This window comes from Oryctolagus cuniculus, chromosome 19, assembly GCF_964237555.1.
Source record: "Oryctolagus cuniculus chromosome 19, mOryCun1.1, whole genome shotgun sequence".
Taxonomy (NCBI): Eukaryota; Metazoa; Chordata; class Mammalia; order Lagomorpha; family Leporidae; genus Oryctolagus; species Oryctolagus cuniculus.
The window spans coordinates 26171580-26193467 of NC_091450.1; the positions used below are offsets into that span (position 1 = coordinate 26171580).

The following is a 21888-nucleotide window of genomic DNA, read 5'->3' on the forward strand; positions in this document are numbered from 1 at the left end:
TGGTCTTTGCAGCTCTCAGAGCCTCTTTGCTCTCTGCGGTCACAGTCCTCGTCTGTTTCATGGTGTTTCTCAAGGGTACCAAGAGTGTTTGAAGGCAGAGACTGTGTCAGTTAGGATAGGCAGGTGGCTCCTGGGCTCCATGGCCTCCGACAACAAATGCCTGTTTCTTCCTCACGTTGTGTGACCACTGGGAGTGGGCAGAGCCTCTGTCCTGTGTCCTTGACCCTCTGGGACCTGGTTGCTAGGGTCCTTCATGTGGGACATTGCCCATTTCATAGCAGATGGAGCACAGGCAATAGTGGACAATGTGTTGGCTCTTAAACCTACTGGGAAGTGACACAGATCGGTTCCATCTGCATCCTAGTGGCCAAAAGAAGTCACATGTCCTTCTTACAGGAGGTAGTCCAGAATATTTGGCACATGGTGTTAACAATGACCATGGAAACCTCATAAAATTCATTTTTATAAGCAGCAATAACAATGCAAACAGTCGCAAAATACCAGGTGCTGTTGTAACCTCTTTGCATAAATTAACCCGTGTTATTTTTGTAACAACCCTGTGAAGAAGGGACTAGCATGATCCCTATTTTACAGATGGAGAAACTGAGGCACTGAGTGGTAGGGCTTAGGTGGAACCTTCAGGGCAGTGCAGCTGTGATGGGAATGGAGTGGAGGACCAGTAAGAAGCCCTGGTCTAAAATTCCTGGGCCCAGTGGGGTCCATGAGACTCTCCCCTCCTCCAGCTGCTCCCCAATGACTTTCTCCTTCGTCCCAGGCTTCATGGGGCCCCATCCCCTCCCATAGCTCTTCTTCAGCCTCCCAGCTGAAATTCCTGTGCTTAGGGCCTGCCGAACACCATAAAAATGTCAATTAAGTTGATTTAAAAACGCTCCCAGTCTCATTAACAACAAACTGTTAGTGCCGGTGCAGCCAGAGAGAGCTAAGAATAAATAATATGAATATTAAAAGGTTTCTGGTGTCATTAATTGTCAATACTAAATCATCTCTCACTCTGCCCTTTCTCTGGTTGCCAGCGTCGCTTGTTCCTGGACAGGAAGAGGTGTCACTAAAAGCTTGGGGCTTGGCTCTGTCGCCTGCGGTGGAGAAGGACAGCTGGTGCTGCAGGCTCTCGTGACCTCTGGGTGGACTCTATTAAATCACCTGCCGTCCTGCAGCAGTGTGGGCCAGGGCTCAGCTCAGCATATGCACCAGGGTAGCCGGCCTATCAAGGTTTGCTGAAGGAGTAAGTGAACAAAAGCCGCCCTCCAGCCCGAGTGTGGCTCTGGGCTCTGCTACTCACGAGCTGTGTGACCCTGGATCTGTTACTGAACGTCTCTGAGCGTCAGTCCGTTCTCCTAGGAGATGGAGTAAAGCGTAGCAGCTGCTTCACAGGTTGCAGAGTGACGGGCTTTGCCGGCCAGAACGCCAGGCACTTGGTGAGGGCTCAGCGAGTACTAGCCACCGTTATCTTTTCATTGTCGTTCTAATTATAATTGCAGTTCTGGGGTGCAGGAATATATGGCCTCTCTGTTTTATCCCCTGGAAGGGATATTCTGGACCCATTAAAATGTTTGCAAAGGCTTTTTTAATGATGAGGAAAAATGCTTACAATTCCGAGAAAAGCTGACTGCACAGCTTCATGCGCCTTGTGGTGGCAGTGACGTTAAATCAGACAAAACTCAGAAGGAGGAGCATCAGAACACGGCACTGATTCCTTTCCGGGGTGGGGGAGTTACAGGTCCTTTGGGAGAGTTGCTGAATCTTACTTTTGTGTGAAAAGTTTCCTTTGTTTATTATTGAGATTTCCCCACATACACAAAGGTAGAGGGAATAGTACTACGAATGCATCATTAATTTAAGTTAGTTAAGTTAAATTTATAATGATTTTAAGATTTTGCTATATTTTTGTCAATTTTTTTCTTTTGGTGAAGTAGTTCTAGGCTGTGACATTAGAATATCTTATTTTAAATATGTCAGTATGTATATGTAAAAAAGGGAGCGTTTTCCTACGTAACCACAATATTATGGTCATACCTGACAATGTTAAGAGCAGTTTCTTAATGTTACCTAATAAATGGTCCATATTCAGATTTCCCTGCTCATCCTTCAAAATGTTTTTTTTTTTTTCCTGAACTGATTCAATCAAGAATGATATACTGCACTTAGCTATCATGACTTCTAACTCTATTTCATTTATTTGAAAGACAGAGTTACAGAGACAGGTAGAGCCAGAGAGAGAGAGAGAGAGGCCTTCTATTTGCTGGTTTGCTCCCCAAATGGCTGTAATGGCCAGAGCTGAGCTGATCTGAAGCCAGGAGCCAGGAGCTTCATCCAGGTCTCCCACATGGGTGCAGGGGCCCAAGGACCTGGGCCATCTTCCACTGCTTTCCAAGGCCATAGCAGAGAGCTGGATCAGAAGTGGAGCAGCGTAGACTTGAACTGGCTCCTGTATGGGATGCCAGCACTCCAGGCCAAGGCTTCAGCCCCGTGTGACACAGTGCCAGCCCCCTAACTCTTTAAACTTACTTACTTTTATTATTTGAAAGGAGATCAGGGGAGAGAGAGAGAGATTGAGCTTCCATTTGCATTTTCACTTCTCAGATGCCCCCAGCAGCCAGGGCTGGGGCAAGCCTGGAGCTAGGACCTCAATCCGTGTGTCTCACTTGGGTGGCAGGGACCCAAGTACCTGAGCCATGACCTGCTGCCTCCATGGGTGTGCTTTAAAGCTGAGTTGGAAGGAAAGCTGGGACTTCAACTGAGGCTCTGCCATGACACCCTCCTTCCCCCACTTAAATGCAGAAAAACATTTCTCTGCCCTTCATTCATCCCACTGACAGGCCAGTTGTGCCACTGAGTGTCTCAGCTTCTTGCTTTGCCTTTTCTTTGAGATTGCACTGCTTTTATATCATGAAAACAATCTGATTAAAAACGGTACCCCCCTCTGTAGTTCCAAGCCACTAATCCTGAGTCTAAGCAGTAACAATAACAACCACATCTTCCACATGGCAGGCTTTCTGCTCAGCATTTTATGTTTACTACCTTCTTTAATTCTCACAGTAAATCCATGACATAAGTGCTCTTCATAGCATTGATGGGAATGAAGCACACAAGTAAGTCGCCCAGGCCCCAGAGCAGGCAGACTGGCACGGCCATCACGGCACGTCCAGAGCTGCCCAGGCCCCAGAGCAGGCAGACTGGCACGGCCATCACGGCACGTCCAGAGCTGCCCAGGCCCCAGAGCAGGCAGACTGGCACGGCCATCACGGCACGTCCAGAGCTGCCCAGGCCCCAGAGCAGGCAGACTGGCACGGCCATCACGGCACACCCAGAGCTGCCCAGGCCCCAGAGCAGGCAGACTGGCATGGCCATCACGGCACGTCCAAAGGAGGGAAGACGATGCTGCAGATGGGGAAGGGAGGTGGGGAAGCCAACGCTGCCTGCCCTGGGGAAGCTCAGTGAAAACAGAGGAGCAAATTCCCCATGATGTCCAGGGAGCGTGCAGAGGGAGACGCTGGAGGGGCTTCCCAGTGATTACATCTGTTCTGCCAGAGCGTGGGGCTGCTCTGGGCCATCTTCTAGCTGCCTTCCCTTCCATTCTTAGGGTCCCCTGAAGCGTGTGCTTTCCCCTCACTGAGTGTGGAAGTCCCTGGGTCTCCTATTTGTGGGCAAGGAGATGTCAAGCCCAGAAAGCAACCCTCAAGGGCTTCATGAGGGCCTCTGTAGCTACCGGGGTGGAGACTGTGACCCTCTTGGGTCTTCATTCAGGAACATTCTGGAAGAATTAGGCAAGTACAGAGTGCATTTTGGAAAAGAGTGCTGGACAAGGAACCTTGGTTCTTAGCTGGATTTGCCTCTGCTGGAAATGGGCTGTTGTCTTCAGCCATGGCATCCAGCTTCCCTGAGCCCCCACGTCCTCCTGTGTGATACTGGAATTAATGCTGTCGGTTCTGTGTCCACTGTGAAGTTGTAAAGATTATATGAGGGTTAGAGTAGGAACACTTTGAAAGGAATGGTGGGGATGCAGGAGTTCACCTCTAGGGTGTACTGTAGGAGCCAGGAGAATATCCGTATCCTATCATGGCCCCACCCCAAAGCCATGATTAACTCATCAAGAATTTGGCAACTGATTTGGGTCAATGGGCCTCTATACTGGAATTTTGGGCTTGGGAAGGGATGGCAGCCAGCCATTTTTTCTTTTAAAATATGTTTATTTTCATCTACTTGAGAGGAGAGAGAGAGAGTGAGCGAGCGAGCAGACTGGGCCAGTCCAAAGCAGGAGCCCAACAACACCTGCGTCTCCCATGGGGTGGCAGGGACTGAAGGCATAAGCCCTTGTCTGCTGCCTCCCAGGACGCATTAGCGGGAATGCTGAATCAGAAGCAGAGGTGCTGGGACTTGAACCGTCACTCCGATAGGGGATGCAGGCACTCAAGCGGCATTTGCCTGGAGCACTTTTTCTGTGGATTTAGGTCCAAACTGTGAAACAGGAAGCATTGTTATGAATATTCCCAGACTAGGAGGAAGACAGTGCCGTGCAGGAGGGTGCATGTAATGAGCAAGTGAGGGTGAGGGAGGAGGCAGGGGAGGAGGCAGGGGAGAGGGAGGGAGAGACTCAGATTGAGGTTTTCCTTGGGATCTGGCTGCGTCCCTGGGGAACTGACTGCTCAACTCTGGGTTTGGCTTCTCTGGGCCAGCTATTTCTCCTATTTTTAGCTAAAGCCACTTTGGGATTTGTTTCTGCCATTTGTTCCTAAAAGGGGATCTTTGGCAGTAGGATGCTCCAAGCAGTACCGAGAGAGGGAAGGCTAGAGAGAGGTGTGAGCTTGGAGAGCACCCCTTAGTCGCTCCCCCTCTGCTGACGACAGCTTCAGCCACGACCTTGGTGTTCAGGCACCCAATTCAGTCAGCAGCAAAACCAGCACAAGCATTCAGGTCTCCTGGTTTCCATCCAAGGTCCTTCCCACCGTTCTGATCTGGCCTGGGCAGCACATAGTAACGACACATTAAAGAACAGTAACTTCTCTATTTACTGAATATGCATTCAGTTCCTTCCTTTGTAAGATGGTTGTATTATCTCAATAGCAACCCAGTGAGGAAGCTACTACTATTGCTAATCATCTTGCACAGTGGAAAACTGAAGTTCAGCAAGCTTAAGCAACGTCCCTCACGTCACACAGCTAGAAGTCATGGAGTTAGGACTCAAGTTCAAGTGGTCTGGTCCTGGAGTCCTCTTCTTCCACCATAGTTCTGTGCCCCGTCCTTGGCTCCCCACTCTACCAGGAGTGGCAGTGGTCGCACACGCCTTGGAGTCAGTACCTGGGGGAGTCTTTGGGTGACACTGAGCAGTCCCGAGAGATTTGTCATTTCCTGCACCCTATGACTACTGGCCTGGGAATATTGTTCTTGGACTTGTGTTATTTACTCAGGAGTTTCCAAAGCTGCTTCGTGCTTGGATAGCAAATACTTTTGCAAATATGGATGGAAAATTGGATTTGATTACCTAGAGGTGGGGGAAGCGCCAAGATGTTGTTGCAACCACACAAGCAGGTGTTTTGAGAATTCGTGGGGAATGCATGTTCTGGGAGAGCTGTGCATGGATTTTTTTTTTTATGGTGAAAAAACATATATTTAGAATTAGCCAGCTGGACTCCGTTCAGATGATCCCAATTTTGTTGGCAACATCCAGAGCACCATAGTCAGGAGCCAGCGCACATACGCCTTCTTCTCTCCGTCTGGTCTGATCAGGGTGTTGATTTTGGGCACATCAGTGTCATAGAGTTTCTTCACAGCTTGTTTGATCTGGTGCTTGTTGGCCTTGACATCCACAATGAACACCAGTGTGTCGTTGTCTTCTATCTTCTTCATGGCCGACTCCGTGTTTGGGGGAACTTGATGATGGCAGAGTGGTCAAGCTTGTTTCTCCTGGGGGCACTCTTCCGAGGGTATTTGGGCTGCCGTCGGAGGCGTAGTGTCTTGGGCCGCCGGAAGGTGGGGGACGTGCGGATCTTCTTCTTCTTGTGGCTGTGGACGCCTTTCAGCACTGCCTTCTTGGCCTTCAAGGCCTTTGCTTTGGCTTCGACTTTAGGAGGGGCTGGAGCTTCCTTCTTCGCCTTCGGCGCCATCTTGGTGAAAAACTGTACATGGATTTGGAAATTCTCTTGCACCAACATAAACCTTAAGGCTTTTTTGAAAAATTTTTTTTGAGTTTTAAGAATATTTATTAGAGTCAAAGGCTCCCAGCCAGAGCGGCATGGAGGGGGCTTCCAAGAGAGGAATGGACCCAAAGGGACTTGTAGCAGTAGGCTTTTAAAGTACAACTTCGAAGGAAAAAAAAAAAATAAAAACCTTAACCATCAAATTGGCCTTCAGTTACCAGGCAGGGACAAAAGCCATCAAAAGACCTCATTTGCAATTTTCCATCCCGTCTGGCCTGCTAAGGGTGGGTCGGTACCTTGTTTTCACAATAAGCTGTGAGCTCAGGAAGAGCTCCCTTGGGATTCTCATGATCCTAAATTTTAATTCCATTTTTTCCCCACGAACCTTTAGAAGTTCCCTTGTATGTGGGTGCAGAAGATACTCAGTGTTTACTCATCAACCCAATGGGAGAGGAAGTGATTCCTCTTAAAAAAGCAGCTCTGTTGAGACATAACTGTTTATAGAATAGCCGCATATTTAATGTACACATGATGAGTTTGAACATGTGCATACACCCATGGTGCCATCGCCACCATCCAGGTAATAAGTACAGTCATCAGAAGGTAGGTTTTTTTTTTTTTTAAAGATTTATTTTATTTATTTGAAATGGAGAGAGAAAGGAGGTATCTCCCATCTGGTTCACTTCCCAAATGGCCACAACAGCCAGAGCTGGGCCAGGCTGAACGCAGGAACCTAGTGTTGTAAGCGATAGCTTAACTAGCTGCACCATGAAGCTGGCCCCAAGCAAGGATCCTTGAAGTCACTCTGCCAATATGGCTTTGGTGCTTACAAAGAGACAGGCTGCAACATGGTGGACAGGGTTGATGACTGAGCTCCTTCCATGTTCACTAAGATGGCAGTGTACCTTAAAGTACTGACTTCTGACCACCCGTGATGGAACTGCCTGGGTGGCTGTCTCTTGCTGTGTAACCCACTGTCCCACATCACAGTGCCTTCAGACAACCGGCTTGCTGATGACTCTTGAGCGTGGGCAGGGTTCAGCAGGAATGTGTGTGCTGGGCCAGCTCAGGTCAGGACTGGGGTATTCGCCTTCGGAGATTCTCTCACAGGGCTGCAGCCTGATGTGTTTGTTGGTTGGGAATTCTGCTGTGGACCTGGGTTCTTCTCCCAAGCAGAGGAGGCTCGGGCTTCCTCACCGTGCGGTGGTTTCTGGGTTCCAGAGGTAAACGTCCCAAGAGAACAAGGCAGAATTGCAATGCATTTTTCTGATCTATACCTCTGAGCTACCATATTGATTGAAGGAATAAAACAGGCCTGCTGAGTTTTAAGGGTTCACACACTGTTTCTTGAAGGAGAAAAATGGGGAGGTTCTAGAACAGCAGGATGGGCAATATTGTGGTGGCCGGTTGGAAAGTATGACCTGTCACATGTAAATTCCCATGACCTCACTGCAGATTGGCAAAACCAGAATTTGTGGAGGCAGGGCCCAGGAATCTGCATTTTAATCTCTCCCCGAACACTTCTACTGATCAATGAATTTTGAGAATCCCGACATGGGGGTTGATGTGCTGACTCCGTGAGGCAGTGTTTACACAGCAGTTAGGCCTGGCTAACTGAAGTCCCTGTCTGACTTTGGGAAAGTAGTTTACCAATTGTGGGTTCATCCATTTTTCTTAAATGGATTTATTTATTTATTTGAAAGGCAGAGTTACAGAGAGAGGGAGAGACAGAGAGAAAGAGATACTCCATGTGTTGGGTCACTCTCCAAATGGGAACGGGATGGAGAGCTTGGAGTTGGCGAGACCAATGCCAGGAACATGGAATTCCATCCAGGTCTCCCACGTGGGTGCAGGGATCCAAGCACTTGGACCATTTTCTCTGCCTTCCCAGGCACATTAGCAGGGAGCTAGATCAGAAGTGGATCAGCTGGGACTTGAACCAGTGACCATATGGGATGCTGGTATCACAGGTGGTGACTTAACCTGCTGAGCCACCTTGCTGGTCCCAGTCTGGATTCTCATTCTTCTTAGCTGTAATAATTAAACACACCTCAAAGAATGATTCTGGGGGCTGAATCATATAAAGCACCCAAAATGCTTAGCCTGGTACCTGTTGCAGTTAGCATTCAAATGGCATTTTATTACTGCTAATCTCTTTGTCAGTTTAAAGCTCTTTTATTATAATAATCACGATGGCTGTTTGTTTAGAGCGCCATCAGTGAATGGCCACTGATTATTTTTAATTTTCAGATTTTATAAAACCCATTTCACAGAGAAGGGAAGTGAGGTTCAAAAAGGTTCAATGACCTTCCCAAGGAGCAGGAAAAGAGAACTGGAACCGACTGCAGTGTGGTTGCAAAACTCCTGCTCCTCCCACACATCGCACTGCTCCCTGTTATGTGATAAAATGAGGGTTTTTTTTTCCCCTCAAACCTTCAAAATGAGGCCTGAAGCCTGGAGTTGGGGTTTACTGTACTCATTTGGTCTAAACTTGTGGTTAGAATCCCAACTGCTTCCCTCTATTGGTCATTGTGGGAATTGCAGTTCCAGGAACCCAGTTGGAGAGATCTGGTCGCCTGTTCCTCACTCAACAGGGCAGCCCCTCCCTGCCAAAAACTATCTCCCAGTGAGGCAGGAGCTTCTTCCTAGCCCCGGGGCTATGAGGCTCGCTGGGTTCTGCTCCAGACATCTAAGCTCAACCCGAACTCCACCATGGAGTACCAGTGGGGTCTGGTGTAACTGGAGACACCAGTTCCAGGGCTGGGGGTTTTCTCTGAGGACTTGGTGACTCCAAGTTGAACGGGCACCTAGGAGAGGATTTGGTACATAGAGAGCTGAGTTCCACTGTCATGGGGATCCTCGGCCCCCTTCAGACAGCTGGATCCTCCCGTTTGAAGGGATAGGTCAGGTCGGGTAGACCGTGCCTTGGCGCGCTTGGGGGTTCTGCCTTGGCCATGAAGCCGCCTTCTCCTTTGCTTTCCAATGGAGTTGTAGCTTTCACTGGGCTGCCCTCCCAGCAGGAGCGCACACAGACACACGGGGACGTAAATGTACAGGAGCCTGCCCGTCAGCTGCTGCCAGCCATCTCAGCCTTCTGTGCACACTCGTGTATGTGCACACCAAAGCCAAACCAGGCCCCTCAGTGAGACACGGCCCTCTCCCTCTCCTGTGTCTCTGTATCGTCCCCTCCTCCTCCTCTCCTTCCCTTCCCTGTCTCCCTCAACATCCTCCCCCGGAGGCAACCACTATTACTAGTTCCCTGGGCATCCTTCCAGAGATATTCTGTGGCATACAGGCCAGTTTCCTGAGTATATCCTGCTTTGTGGATTGTTTTTAAATAAACTTTTGATTTTGGAACAACTTTGGACTTACTGAAAAGTTGCAGAGAGAGTATACGGCGATCCCACACTCCCGTCGCTCAGTTGTCCCTAGTGTCATCATCTCATATCACTCCCGTGCATTTGTCAAAACGAGGAAATTAACGTAGATACACTGCTGCCAACGAAACCACAGGCGTATTCTGATTTACCCAATTTGCCAGTAGTATCCTCATTTTGTTTCAGCATTCAAATTAGAATTGCATTGCATTTAGCACATATGAAGTTGTATAGAAATCACAAGAAATACTTCATCTTTTTGTGAAGACCCAAGGAATGTGTACCCAAGGCACACATTGTTAGGTAGGAGAAACAGGCTTCGGTGACTCCAGTTCATGATGGTCTTACTACACGTTTATAAAGAACTCGAAGAAAGGAGTTTGAAGGTCTCCAGCATGAAGAAATGATAAATGCTTAAGGAGACAGCAATGTTAATTACTCCTGGGTTGGTCATTTTGCATTGTATATGTATATCAGATTACCACACTATACCCACAAATATATACAATTATTATATCAGTTAAAAGTAAACAAAAAAAATTCCAAGAAAATCCAATCACAATGAACTCCTCCAAATACTTCACTCAACCAAGGAAACTCTGAAGTAGCATACTACTTATTAAAATATTCAGTAACTCCCCAATTACATGTGGAAAAGCTGAGGATCAGCTCCCAGTCACCCAGCTGGAGAGAAGGTGCAGACCTGTGGTCCCGGCCGGGGCCGTGGGCTCCTGCATGTGGTGTGGTACCGGCTGGGGCTGTGGGCTCCTGCACCTGGTTGTTGAACTTGAGTCCTGCTGCCTCTCACTGTAGCCCACACCCTTGGGCGCCTTTGCCTAATGAAGAGAAATGTTCTTTATGCAATTTGGACCTGACCGCTGGACTTGGTGACAATTTATTTTGTGGCTTCCCAGTACAAATGGAGTTCTTTTTTAGGAACAGTGACTCTCGGAGGGCAGAGCCAGGAATTTTAATTGTGTGAGAGGCAGCAGCCAGTAGCAGAGTGAGCACTCAGTGGGGAGGCAGGAAGCACCTATGTCAGTCACACTGGCTCTGTGACCTTGGGCATTGACCCCAGTATTAATTAACAACATAGCCTCTGCATATTGATCTCTTTCTATGTGTCCATTGCTGTGGCAGGCAACTCATGTGCATCACCTGAATTTAATCCTCTTAGCAATCCTGTGAGCAAGACACACATCTGAGAGTACTTGAATAAGTTCATGGAAAAATGGAATTAAAAATCAGTTTATCCTGGTGCCAGAAAATTGAAGCCCATACATATTTTTTTTCATAAAACATACTTTCTCTGGACTTTTTGAAGACCCCCTTGTATCATTGCCATTTTATAGATGAGACTGAGGCTTTAGGCACTGAGTGATTTAATCAAGTTCACACAAGTAAGAAGTGCATGCAGGATTTGAACCTGGGTAGAATGTTCTAGAACTCATGCTTTACCATTGATATAAAGGGGAAAATAATAGAGACATAGCTAATATCTGTTTTCTGTTTGATACACGTTGTTCCAATCATTTTATACATTGTATCACTTAGTCCCCGCCAAGACTCTACTAAGCCAAAACAATTGTCCCTCAGTATCCTTGTAGGGTTGGTTCCAGGGTCCCCCTTGGATACAAAAATCTGAAGATACCAGTGTCCCCTCTATGAAATGTAGTATTTGCGTGTAACCTGTGCACATCTTTCAGCATCCTTTAAATCATCTCTGGATTACTAATAATAACTAACACGGCATGTAAATAGTTGTTACACTGTATTGTTTAGGGAATAATGATGAGAAAGATGCAGGGTTTTTTCCCTGAATAATTTTGATCTGTGATTGGTTGAATCCGTGGATGCAGAACCCATGGATACGGGAGGCTGACTGTATTATCCTCATCTCCCTTTTGCAGAGGGAGAAATTGACTTCTCATTTATTCAGTGAAGGAGTCCTTTCTGCTCCATGGTTGTTTTCCAAGAGCTGTCACTTTCAGAGACAGGATTGAAACAGGCATGGACTCAGGTCATGTGGGTTGGAGGCTGGCTTCTGACCAAGTCCCTCCGTGAGAGAAGCGGTGGGAGCCATAGCTCCCCAACACCTTCCCTGGAGGCTGGAGGCACAGCCCAGCTTCCCCCAGGCTCCCTGTGCCTGTCTCCCATCCGCTGGGTGCGGCCAGCCTCCTTGGCAGGGCAGGCTGCAGCCCGAAGCTCTTGGGCACTGTGTGGCTCGATGAACTGTGCAAGGAAGGGAGGCTCTGCCAACACGTCAGCGGCCAGCACCCCCACGGGCACCATCTGGGACGCACTGGGCTGGAGAGCCAGGGCTGACCAATGGCCGCCTGCTCTACCCTGCGGCCACACCTTCCTGGGCGCACACCTTTCCCCAGCAAAGGTTTCAGAGCCCCAGGATGTAGCAATGTCTCTGCAGAACCTTTTCTTCTTTCGGTGCTAAAGGGTCCTGTAAGACAATAAAATATCACCTCAAAGAGTTCATTGAAAAATGGAATTTTAAAATAAGTGTATTTTTATGCAACAGTATTTTGAAATCTATGCATAATTTTTCATAATTTGCTTTTTCAATGAACTTTTTGAAGACTTGTAATAAGCTTGTAATAAGCATACTAATAAGCGACACTTATTAAATTCTTGCTGTGCTAAGTGCTTTTGGTGTAGTGACTCATTTATCCCCTGCACGCTCTAAATGGTAAGTACTACCATTCCACCCACTTTACAGACAAGGAAACCAGGCGTGGAGGCAGCACGCTGCAGCGTCGAGGTTCAGCTCCTTGTTCTAAGCCTGCTTGACGGACAGTTGTGAGCCCTTGCGCGCTCTCTCCCTGGTGGTGATTTCTGCTCCGTCCCTTGCTCTGTCTGGCCTTCAGTTGTGTCTCCTGTGCAATGCCGGGACTGGACCATGCTTTGAAAATGGCTCCCTCAGAGCCCCGAAGTTCTGTCACGAGCTATGACATGAATGGGGGTGAGGCTGAGAAGGGTGAGGACTCCCGACCTCTCCTGCTCCTTAAATCTGAGAGCAACGCTCTGCTCCGAGCTGCTTCCCACGTGCGGGTTATGCATGGGAGTTGGCTTGCAAAGGGGTTCTGCTGCCTGAGGCAAGTTTGAGCACTAGGAATTGCTAATGGGATGTTCTTGCACCTTCGGAGTAGTTGAAAATGAGCCTCAAGGGGGTTAAGTGACTTATCCACAGAGGCCCAGAAAATGACTGACTTGGGCAGATAATGTACCAATTGCAGCCAGATCCAGATGGGTACAGACCCCACCTCCACCAGTTCCTAGTGGTGTCCTTGGGCAGAGTCATCTCATGACTGGAAGACCAGGCCACTTTTACCAAGTGCTTTGAGTTGGGTATTTGAGGCCCTAGTTATTTCTCTGATGGAAGATCCCAGGAACGAGGTTATTTTTTCCTTTCCCCTTTTTACCTCCAACCCCAGCTCCTAACCCGAGGGGCACAGCACGCCCACATGTCTTTTGACCAACCCAGTTTTGGTGCCTACGCTCGGGGCCCCAAGGGCTCTTCCCCCCTCCAGGAATAATTTATAGCCACTTTCCATCTGGTCATCCTCTCTGGCATCCACACTGCAGGACAGGTGTCTGTATTCATGGATAGGGACAAGAAGACCATCATAAAGCAATGGTGTGGGACTCTGTGCGGCTGACTGAACTTATTTCACCACTCTTGGATTTGGGGCACACCCATCTCTAAAGAGTGCTGTTGGAGGTCTAGGGGCCCTCTGCAGCCCTACAGTGGCATCTGCAATCCCAGGCACCAGGAAACAGGACCCCTGTCGTGGGGTCCGGACGTCTCCCACGGAGTCCAGATGCACGGATCAACCAGAGTAGTAACGAAACAGATCTCCTTATATCTGTGGGGTGAATGATGAGACATCTGAGCTCTGCTGGCCTTGGGAAAATGGCCTGACGTGGTCTGATGTCAGGGCTTTGAGAGTTGTCCCAAGGGACTGCTCTGATGCAGCCATAGTCAAGGGATAAACTGGTGGTTGTTCTGAGGTGTCTTCACTAAGATACGTCCTGAGACAACTTTCACTGCAGAGCTGGATGAAGCAGGGTGAGTTTATACCCATTTTACTGGTGAAGCACCTGAGGCCTGGAGGGCTTAGTGACTTCTCCCAGAGTGAGGCACAGGACTCCTGACACCTGACTCCTGATTGTTTTCTGAGCAGGTGCCTTGGTGGCTACCAGGCTCCTGTCTGGTTTAAGGAAGGGAGGACGAGGGTTGCACTGGGTCAAGATCAATGAAGAACCACATCCTTTGCCACTGACTTCATTTTAATTCTCAAGGCCAGCAGTCCATTTGTGTAGGCAGAGCCTTGCCCCTTGATGAGAAGTATTGGTACTCCAAAGGGTCATGAGAGCAGGAAGAGAGTTTTAGGCTTTTGGATGAGATAATATGGACGGGTTAGCTCACACCATGACTGGTCCAAGGGTTCAGACCTTCAAGAAGTCACAGGATCATAGAGTGTCAGCTTTGAGGCCATCCTGGTTAAACCTTTCTTTGACAGATAGAGGAACTGAGGTTTACAGGGGGAGAAAGTCCTTAAGGTTACTGGGCTGGCAACATGGAGGTGTAGATCTGAGAAGAAGTACAGGAAATATAAGTGATCAGCTTCAGGTTGTGCTAAATCAGGAGTCCACAAGAACTTACTAAGTCAGGAATGGCAAATCAGAGCCAGATCTAATCAACTGACCCAGAGCCCAGAACTGAGTGAGTGTGTGAGACTGTAGGTAAGCTCTGAGAGACATGGTTCAAGAATTTGATCAGTCATGTCTTCTTAGACTTGAGATAAGTGGGCATGTTTATGTGTCCCAAGGTGAAGAGGAGATCAGGAAAGTTGAGATGATGGTTAAGACAGGGTCATAAATACCCAAGAGTTAGTCCCCATAGTCTGGAATTGGGAGGGATGGTGAAGGTAGATCTCCAGTGAGGAAACAGTACCTAAAGGCACTGTCAGCTGTTCAGGTTGCTCTAACTTTCCTTCTCAGGATTCTGCCATACTCTTTTGGAAGGTCTGTAACCTTGTAGATGCACTTGACCCAACACAGTTTATGGTACACAGCAGGTGCTTAATGCAGAAGTTCTGTATTCAACCCCAAGTTTTGTGTTTAACATCTTGTCTCGCAGCACTGAAGTTGACTTTCCTGCTCCCAAGCCTTGGATTCCCCAATGCAGAATAAAGGTGTTGGGTCAAGTCTGAGTTTCTCAAAAGGTAGCCAAAGGAACAGCAGTTCTGTAGGCTGGTTGCAGCTATTTTGTGGAATAAAACAGATTTCCATGACCAATTTCACTTAAAATATTGCTGGATTAAAAAAGCATTTTTAACTTCAAGGCTTCTCAAATTCCTTTGCATTAAGAATTCACCTTAAAGTGAATTACTCAGGTAAGCAATTGCTTGAAAACAGAAGCACACCAGACAGGATAGTATGAAAAGGTCTTTCAGTTTCAAAATATAATTCTTTATAAATAAACTTTGAAAATAAAGATATGAAGGGAAACAAAACTAATGATCAGCTCATTTTAGTTCTCTCCTGTAGACTTGATACAATGGCTGGTCTTTAACATCCGTGGTTAAGTGCCTTAAAGCAAGTGGCCACCATGGGGTAATTTCTTTAGCGGAGAACTAGAAATCAGTTGGATTGAAAACAGTTGGGCCGGTGCTGCGGCTCACTAGGCTAATCCTCTGCCTTGCGGCGCCAGCACACCGGGTTCTAGTCCTGGTCGGGGCACCGGATTCTGTCCCGGTTGCCCCTCTTCCAGGCCAGCTCTCTGCTGTGGCCAGGGAGTGCAGTGGAGGATGGCCCAAGTCCTTGGGCTCTGCACCCCATGGGAGACCAGGATAAGTACCTGGCTCCTGCCATTGGATCAGCGCGGTGCGCCGGCCGCGGCGGCCACTGGAGGGTGAACCAACGGCAAAGGAAGACCTTTCTCTCTGTCTCTCTCTCTCACTGTCCACTCTGCCTGTCAAAAAACAAACAAACAAAAAACAGTTGAAAGAAGTCATTCGTTAAGAGCAGCCCAGATTTTTCACTTGCATTAATGATGTGACTGGTGATGAAACCAACTGGTAAAATTCACTGCAGAACGATGCTGACTTGGGTTTTTTTTTTGGGGGGGGGGAGGCAGAAGACATAAGCTTTGTCAGTATAGCTGCTGTGAAGAAGACTCCCCAGCATCCTAGGCTGTGTGATGCTTTGCAGCAGAGCACGGGGTAAGGTTGCTATGATCCCACGCACACTGCTGTGGTCTCTGCCTGGGAGGTGGCGCTCCCAGTGCCTGATCCCAGGGAGTTGTGACCAGAAGGCAGCTCCAGCTGCCTGTCTCTCTGTTCAGAGAGTGACTGTTCCTCTGAACCAAGGGCTGTCTTCGTTCTCTATTTAAAAGAGTCAACATCTGTTTGACATGCCTTTCTACAAATATGGCCACAGATACCTGAAAGCTCTCCGTGTCAATTGTTTCCATCAATTTCCTGGCAAAAACTGATATTCAGCAATGTGATGTACAAGGGTACTGTCAGGACCATTCATGGATTTAGAACAAATGTCCATGCTGGGCCCCAGCCCCTGGAGACTCTGATGGAGTAGATGTAATGAGGGGGTAGGCATCTGTGTTCTTAAAAACTCCTATCCATCAGTATAACACACACATCTATCAGTAGGACTAGGCACACAAAATGTGGCTTATTCCTTCCATAGAAAGCCAGATCTCAGGATCAAAAAGCTACTGATACTTGAAGCAGCGTGGCACCAGGTTAAGTGAAGAAAGTGTCATCAAAGAATACGCAATGTAAAATCACACTGTATAAAGTTGGAAAAAAAGGTAAAACTATTATGTTGTGTTAGAACTCAAAATCGTAGTTTATTTTGGGCAGGGGAGTGGGATTGATGGCAAAGGCCCGGGGGCGATTCCTGGGAGTGATGAGAAGATTCCTGCTGTAGGGGATGGCCTATGCAAAAGCACACAATTTCAAAACCTAAGAAACTCAATCTTTAAGACATGTGAGTTTTATTGTACATAATTTATACCTCATTTAAATAAAACAGGCTAACTTCCTCATAAGTCCCCAAATTAGAGTCCCACACCTGTGCCACAGTCCAAGAATGATCATCTTTACATGAGGGAGGGGCCTGCATCAGCCACAGCCTCAAGAAATGGAACACTTCCCTGTTCTCTGCCTTACATAACACAATTCCTCATTTTCATTTACTCTCTAGGATTTCCCCCACCCTTCGTCTTTTGGATTATAGAACCTTGGGGACCTTAACATGCAAAAACCAGCTCAGTAATGAGCCCATAGATTTCAAGGAGCGGTGCCCCTTGCTGGTTTCCCTTCAGCAGCCACATCCACATTCCTAGGAGAATGGCCACTGGGAAGGAATCTTGTGTTTTTCACCAACTACCATGTGCTTGTTAACTACCTCCCTTTCTTTTCAAAATAACCCCAAGGAGGAATAGAGGTATTTTTGCTACCACCCAATTTTCCAGATGAGCACTTGTTAGAAGGAGATGCAGAAAGGCCCAATGGTGGCGTTTAAGCTGATCAGGCTGCCGTAACAAAATACCTTATCAAATAACAGACATTTATTTCTCACAGTTCTGGGGACTGGGAAACCCAAAGACAAAGGAAAGGCAGACATAATGTTTGGTGAGGGCCGGGCTCCGGTTCAGGGGCCATGGATCTTCTACCCTCGCGTGGTAGAAGGTGCTGACTGGCTCTCCCAGTCTCCTCTGTAAGGGCACTAACCGTATTCCACCCTCATGGCTGAGTCACTTCCTGAAGCTCCCACTCTCAACACCTTCACCTTGGGGTTAGGATTTTAACATGACTGGAAGGGCATAAACATTCAGACCTTAACTGGTGACATTAGGTTGATAAGTAGAGGAGGCAGGGATAGAACAATGTTTGCAAAAGTCTTAAAATTTAAGAGCCTTTTCCATCCGGGGAATGAGGGGGATAAAAGTAGAGATGGCCTTTTGGAGATACAGGTATGTGTAAAACTGGCACTTGACAACGAGTTTCATTCCCAGTCGCCAGAATTCAAGCCAGCCAGGCCCCCACACCCAGGCAATCCCATGTTCTCTGGTGCACCCTTGTTGGTGGCTTAGAAGTGGGAATCTCACGGTGACTTTGATACAACTTAGAAAACAAGGAAGCAAGTAGGGCATGTGGATGCCTTTGCTCCTGGATCCTATGGAATCCCATATGTGGGTGGCGAGGCACAGGGAGAAGCCGTGGTGTGTGTGTGTGTGCGCGTGTGTGTGCGTGTGTGTGTGGGGGGGGCGCCGTGCGTGGAAGGGGGTTGCTGTACCTAGCGCGAGGCACTGGAGGAGGAGGAAGAGGTAGCTGAGATCTGAATAACTGATTCTTCAGTCTCTCCAGACGCTCGGGAGCGGGCGGAGAGCGTGGTTTCAGCACCACGGATAGCGGCGCGCGCCACCACGGGCTCCAGGGTCGCCAGCCAGACACCCTTCGTGGCCTTGTTCGGCGCCGTGCGCTCCGGGAGCGGGGCGCTGCGCTCCGCGCCACCGCCTAGAGACTGCGGGGTCTGCCTCGGCCGCCTACGGGGAGGGCGCCTGCGGGCGGAAGACGCTTTAGTCCGCCGGAGCTCCAAGCTTCTCCGGCGTGCGCGGGGGCTGCTGCGTCTCACTGGCTAAGAACAAGTCCCCAAGTTGGCGGGGTGGGCGCCCCTGCCTTCCTCCTCCTCTTCCTTGGAGGCGACAGCAGCAGAAGCACTCCCGGGAACCCGGCTTTGCCAGACTGAAACAGGCACTCTCCGGACTCCCGCCGGGAAGTGGGGAGCCGAACGCGCAGAGCGGAGCTGGCCCCGCAGCCAAGGGCCGGAGGGAGCTGCCTTCCCTCGCCCGCGTCTCTCTCGGCCGGGGACCGCGGGGATCCCCGGCCACACGCGCGCGCGCGCTCCCACACTCACTCTCACACACACGCACTCGCCCTCACACACCAGCCCGGAGCTGGGCTGCGGACAGGGTGCTGGGGCGCGCTCAGAGGACCCCGCGGCTGCCGTCCGGAGTAGGTCAGGAAGCCTTGCTAGGGCTCTCCGAGCCAGGGAGGCTCCGAGGGCTTGGCCGGAGCATGGGGCCGGGTGAGCGCTGAGTCGCGGCCGCTGCCATCAAGCCCTGGAGATGACCAGGAGCGGCCACTGCTGAGAACTATGTGGAGAGAGGCTGCGGTGAGTGCTGGCGCGGGACGCGGATCCTAGGAGGCCCCCGTAAGGAAGGGGGCGGCAGGAGGCCTGGCCTGGGGAGGCGGGCGGCAGGACCACCGGGGGGTCGTTGCGTGGGAATCGTCGCGCCTCCCTCGGGGATCCGGGACCGCGGGAGGCGGCATCCTTCCCTCCCCCTCTCCTCCTGCCGGCTCGTCGCAAACTCAGCCAGCGTCCCCCCCCCCTTTTTTTCTCCCAATCACCCCCCACCCACCCACCCACCCACCCAGCGGCTCCTTGTCGCACAAGTCCCAGCAGCAGGCGCCGGGGAGGTGGATGGGGTGAGGGTGGAGGTGCCCGGTTAGCTCTCGTGGGTGGCCAACCTGAGCTCCCATTCTCCGGTACGTCCCGGAGCGGAGCAACCGTGATCAGCCACCGACACTAGGATCTGCACTGGGGGCGTCTCGGGCGCCCAGCTTCAGCTCCCTGTCTCGGATTGAGCCCCCCGGGCGCACGGAGGGGCTGTGAGCATTGCAGACTGCAGTCTTCCCCCGCCCCCTCCCCCTGCTGGTGGGCTGACCCTGCCTCTCCGTCTCTCCTCCGCCCGGTAGAGCCCTGCTGCAGAGCCTCCGGCTGGGATAGCCGCCCCCCGTGGGGGCGATGCGGACAGCGCGGGACAGCCAGGGGAGCGCGCGGGGGCCGCAGCATGCGGGAGCCCGCTAAACCCGGTGGCTGCTGAGGCGGCCGAGATGCTCGTGCGCGCAGCGCGCCCCACCGCATCCTCGACCTTCTCCGGCTACAGGTACGCCCCAGAGGGAGCTATGGGCTCGCTGAGCCGGGAGGAGGGAGAGCGGGAGAGGGATCCGGGGAGAGGGAGAGGAAGCGGGAGCGGGAGCCCCGGAGCGAGGTGCGGGCGGAGCACCAGGGGGCGCTGCGGACCCGCGCTCTGTGGCGCTCACCCAAAGAACGCCCAGGCCCGGCGCGAGTTCGCCCCAACTTCCCCCGGCTCCGGCAGCGCCCGGCCCGAGGGGCGCGCGCCTGTGCACGCGTGCACGACGGTGCTGGTATTTGCAGGCACGCGCAGCTGTGCACCTGGCGCGCTGCTTGGTGTGCCCCACCTGAGCACCAGAGAGGTCTCCGCTACGGCCGCCTGCGGGTGTGCGCAGAAAAGCGCGCGTGTCTAGAACGTGTGCAGCCCGCTGTCCACGTGCACCTGAGACCTGGAGGCAGGGCCCGCAGAGGAAAGGCTGGGGAGGGGCTGCACGGTCCAGGTCCCTCCGAGCGCTTCCCGGGAGCCCGCCTTTTCCCTCCGCTCCCACGCTCGTTTTTTGCCAGCTCCCACGCTGTGGCCCGCGGGGGGACGCGCCTACTCCTGGGAATTCTGCATTGCACACGGCGCGTGAGAGAGAGTCGTGTGTGCGCGCGCGTGTGTGTGCGCACACGGGCCTGGAGGGGGAGGGTCCTCCACGGGCCTCTGCACGCGATGGGGCGGACGCCAAGTTCCCCTAAGCACCGCTGGGCCTGGGCCCAGCAGCGAGCGTCCCCGCTCCTGAGCGCTTGGGGTGTACCCTGCTGCGGGGTCTGCAGCGGGTGCCACGCATGGAGCGAGGTGTGTGGTGCACGTCGCGGGTTCGCTGGGGGCGGGGTCGATCTTCCCGCTCCTTGCACCAGCTGGGTTGCCAGAGTCCGCACCCCGCCTCCTCAAGCTGGGGCGGGTCCCGGGTCCGCTGCGCTTGAGCAGGGGGCGGGGTCGCGAGCTGATGTTCGCTCTACCCAGGGTGGGAGAGGATAGGAGAGAAGAGGGCTCACTCTGGGCGCCCAGGAGCTGAGTGGGGTCCATGGCTGGCGGGGCGCTCTGGGGCTGTGGTCCGCAGCCAACTTGGGGAATGCGGTGGGCGATGTGGACCCGGTCGGGCATGGGGAAGCGGCTGGGAACGGGGAATGCGCAGGCAGCGAGTTGCAGAAGGGTCGAGGGAGGTGGGCGAAATCAGGGATGAGGACTGAAGTCAGTGGCCCCAGGTGGGGCTCCTGTGCGTAACGCCTTTGGTCTGGAGCTCTGGCTCACGCGGCCCTGCCTCTCACTCTCCGCCTTGCAGGGACCGTAAGTGGCGACTATGGGCAGACTGGGCTACTGGACCCTGCTGGTGCTGCCGGCCCTTCTGGTCTGGCGCGGTCCGGCGCAGAGCGCGGCGGCGGAGAAGGGTCCCCCCGCGCTGAACATTGCGGTGCTGCTGGGTCACAGCCACGACGTGACGGAGCGCGAACTTCGAAACCTGTGGGGCCCGGAGCAGGCGGCGGGGCTGCCACTGGACGTGAACGTGGTGGCGCTGCTGATGAACCGCACCGACCCCAAGAGCCTCATCACGCACGTGTGCGACCTCATGTCCGGGGCGCGCATCCACGGCCTGGTGTTTGGGGACGACACCGACCAGGAGGCCGTGGCCCAGATGTTGGATTTTATCTCCTCCCAGACTTTCATCCCCATCTTGGGCATCCACGGGGGTGCGTCCATGATCATGGCTGACAAGGTAAGGTCAAAAGGCGGTGGGCTGCCCGACCCCGGGAGGGGGCCCGGGGAGTCCTCCCTCGCCCCTAGCTTTCGTCTTGTCCGGAGTGTGCTGGGTGTGTCCTGGCTTCCAGCCCAGGTGTGAGTGAGGCCCCAACACTCGGAAATAAATGGAGACACATTTTGCCTTGGTTCTGGAAGTGGGGCGCTGGGGGCCAGTTTGGTGTGGCAGGAAGAAGGCGGAAAATGCAGCAGCGGCATTGGGGGTGGTGGTGGACCCTTTGGAAGTTTTCAGGCAAAGCACTGAGGTGAGCCCGGGACTGCATCAGACAGCGTGGCTCGGATTCGTATAATACCAATTATGCCTGGTTGCTATGTGCAAAGTGTACCTTTCGCCCTTCTGTGGTGACTAAAGCTGTTTTTAAAAGTATTGGATGTGAATATGTTATCGGATAAAATGCCAAGATTTCCGAAAGCAGTGGTTCCTCAGATTCCCTGCACCTGTGTGTGTGTGGGGGGGTGGGTGGGTGGGTGTGTGTGGGTAGAGGTTGGAATTTTGAGCGGCTCTGGGATCCAGGAGCACATCCATGGCCTTCCTGTGAGGCAGGCACTGAGTGGGGAGAAGCCACTTCAGATCCTGAGCTTGGAGGGCCTGGCAGGT

General features: G+C 51.5%; 1 protein-coding gene and 1 pseudogene across 1 annotated transcript in view; one reads left to right on the forward strand and one right to left on the reverse strand.

Moving 5' to 3' along the window:
- Nucleotides 1-5599: 5599 nt before the first annotated feature.
- Nucleotides 5600-6122, reverse strand: LOC138846882 (large ribosomal subunit protein uL23-like; annotated as a pseudogene).
- An 11751-nt stretch (nucleotides 6123-17873) lies between these two features.
- GRIN2A (glutamate ionotropic receptor NMDA type subunit 2A) overlaps nucleotides 17874-21888 on the forward strand; it is a 405170-nt gene continuing 401155 nt past the window's right edge. The window contains exons 1-3 of the mRNA XM_070065018.1: nucleotides 17874-18748; nucleotides 19333-19523; nucleotides 20818-21249. Of these exons, the coding sequence (XP_069921119.1) occupies nucleotides 20836-21249 (414 nt within the window). The 5' untranslated portion in view covers nucleotides 17874-18748; nucleotides 19333-19523; nucleotides 20818-20835. The remainder of the gene's footprint in view (nucleotides 18749-19332; nucleotides 19524-20817; nucleotides 21250-21888) is intronic.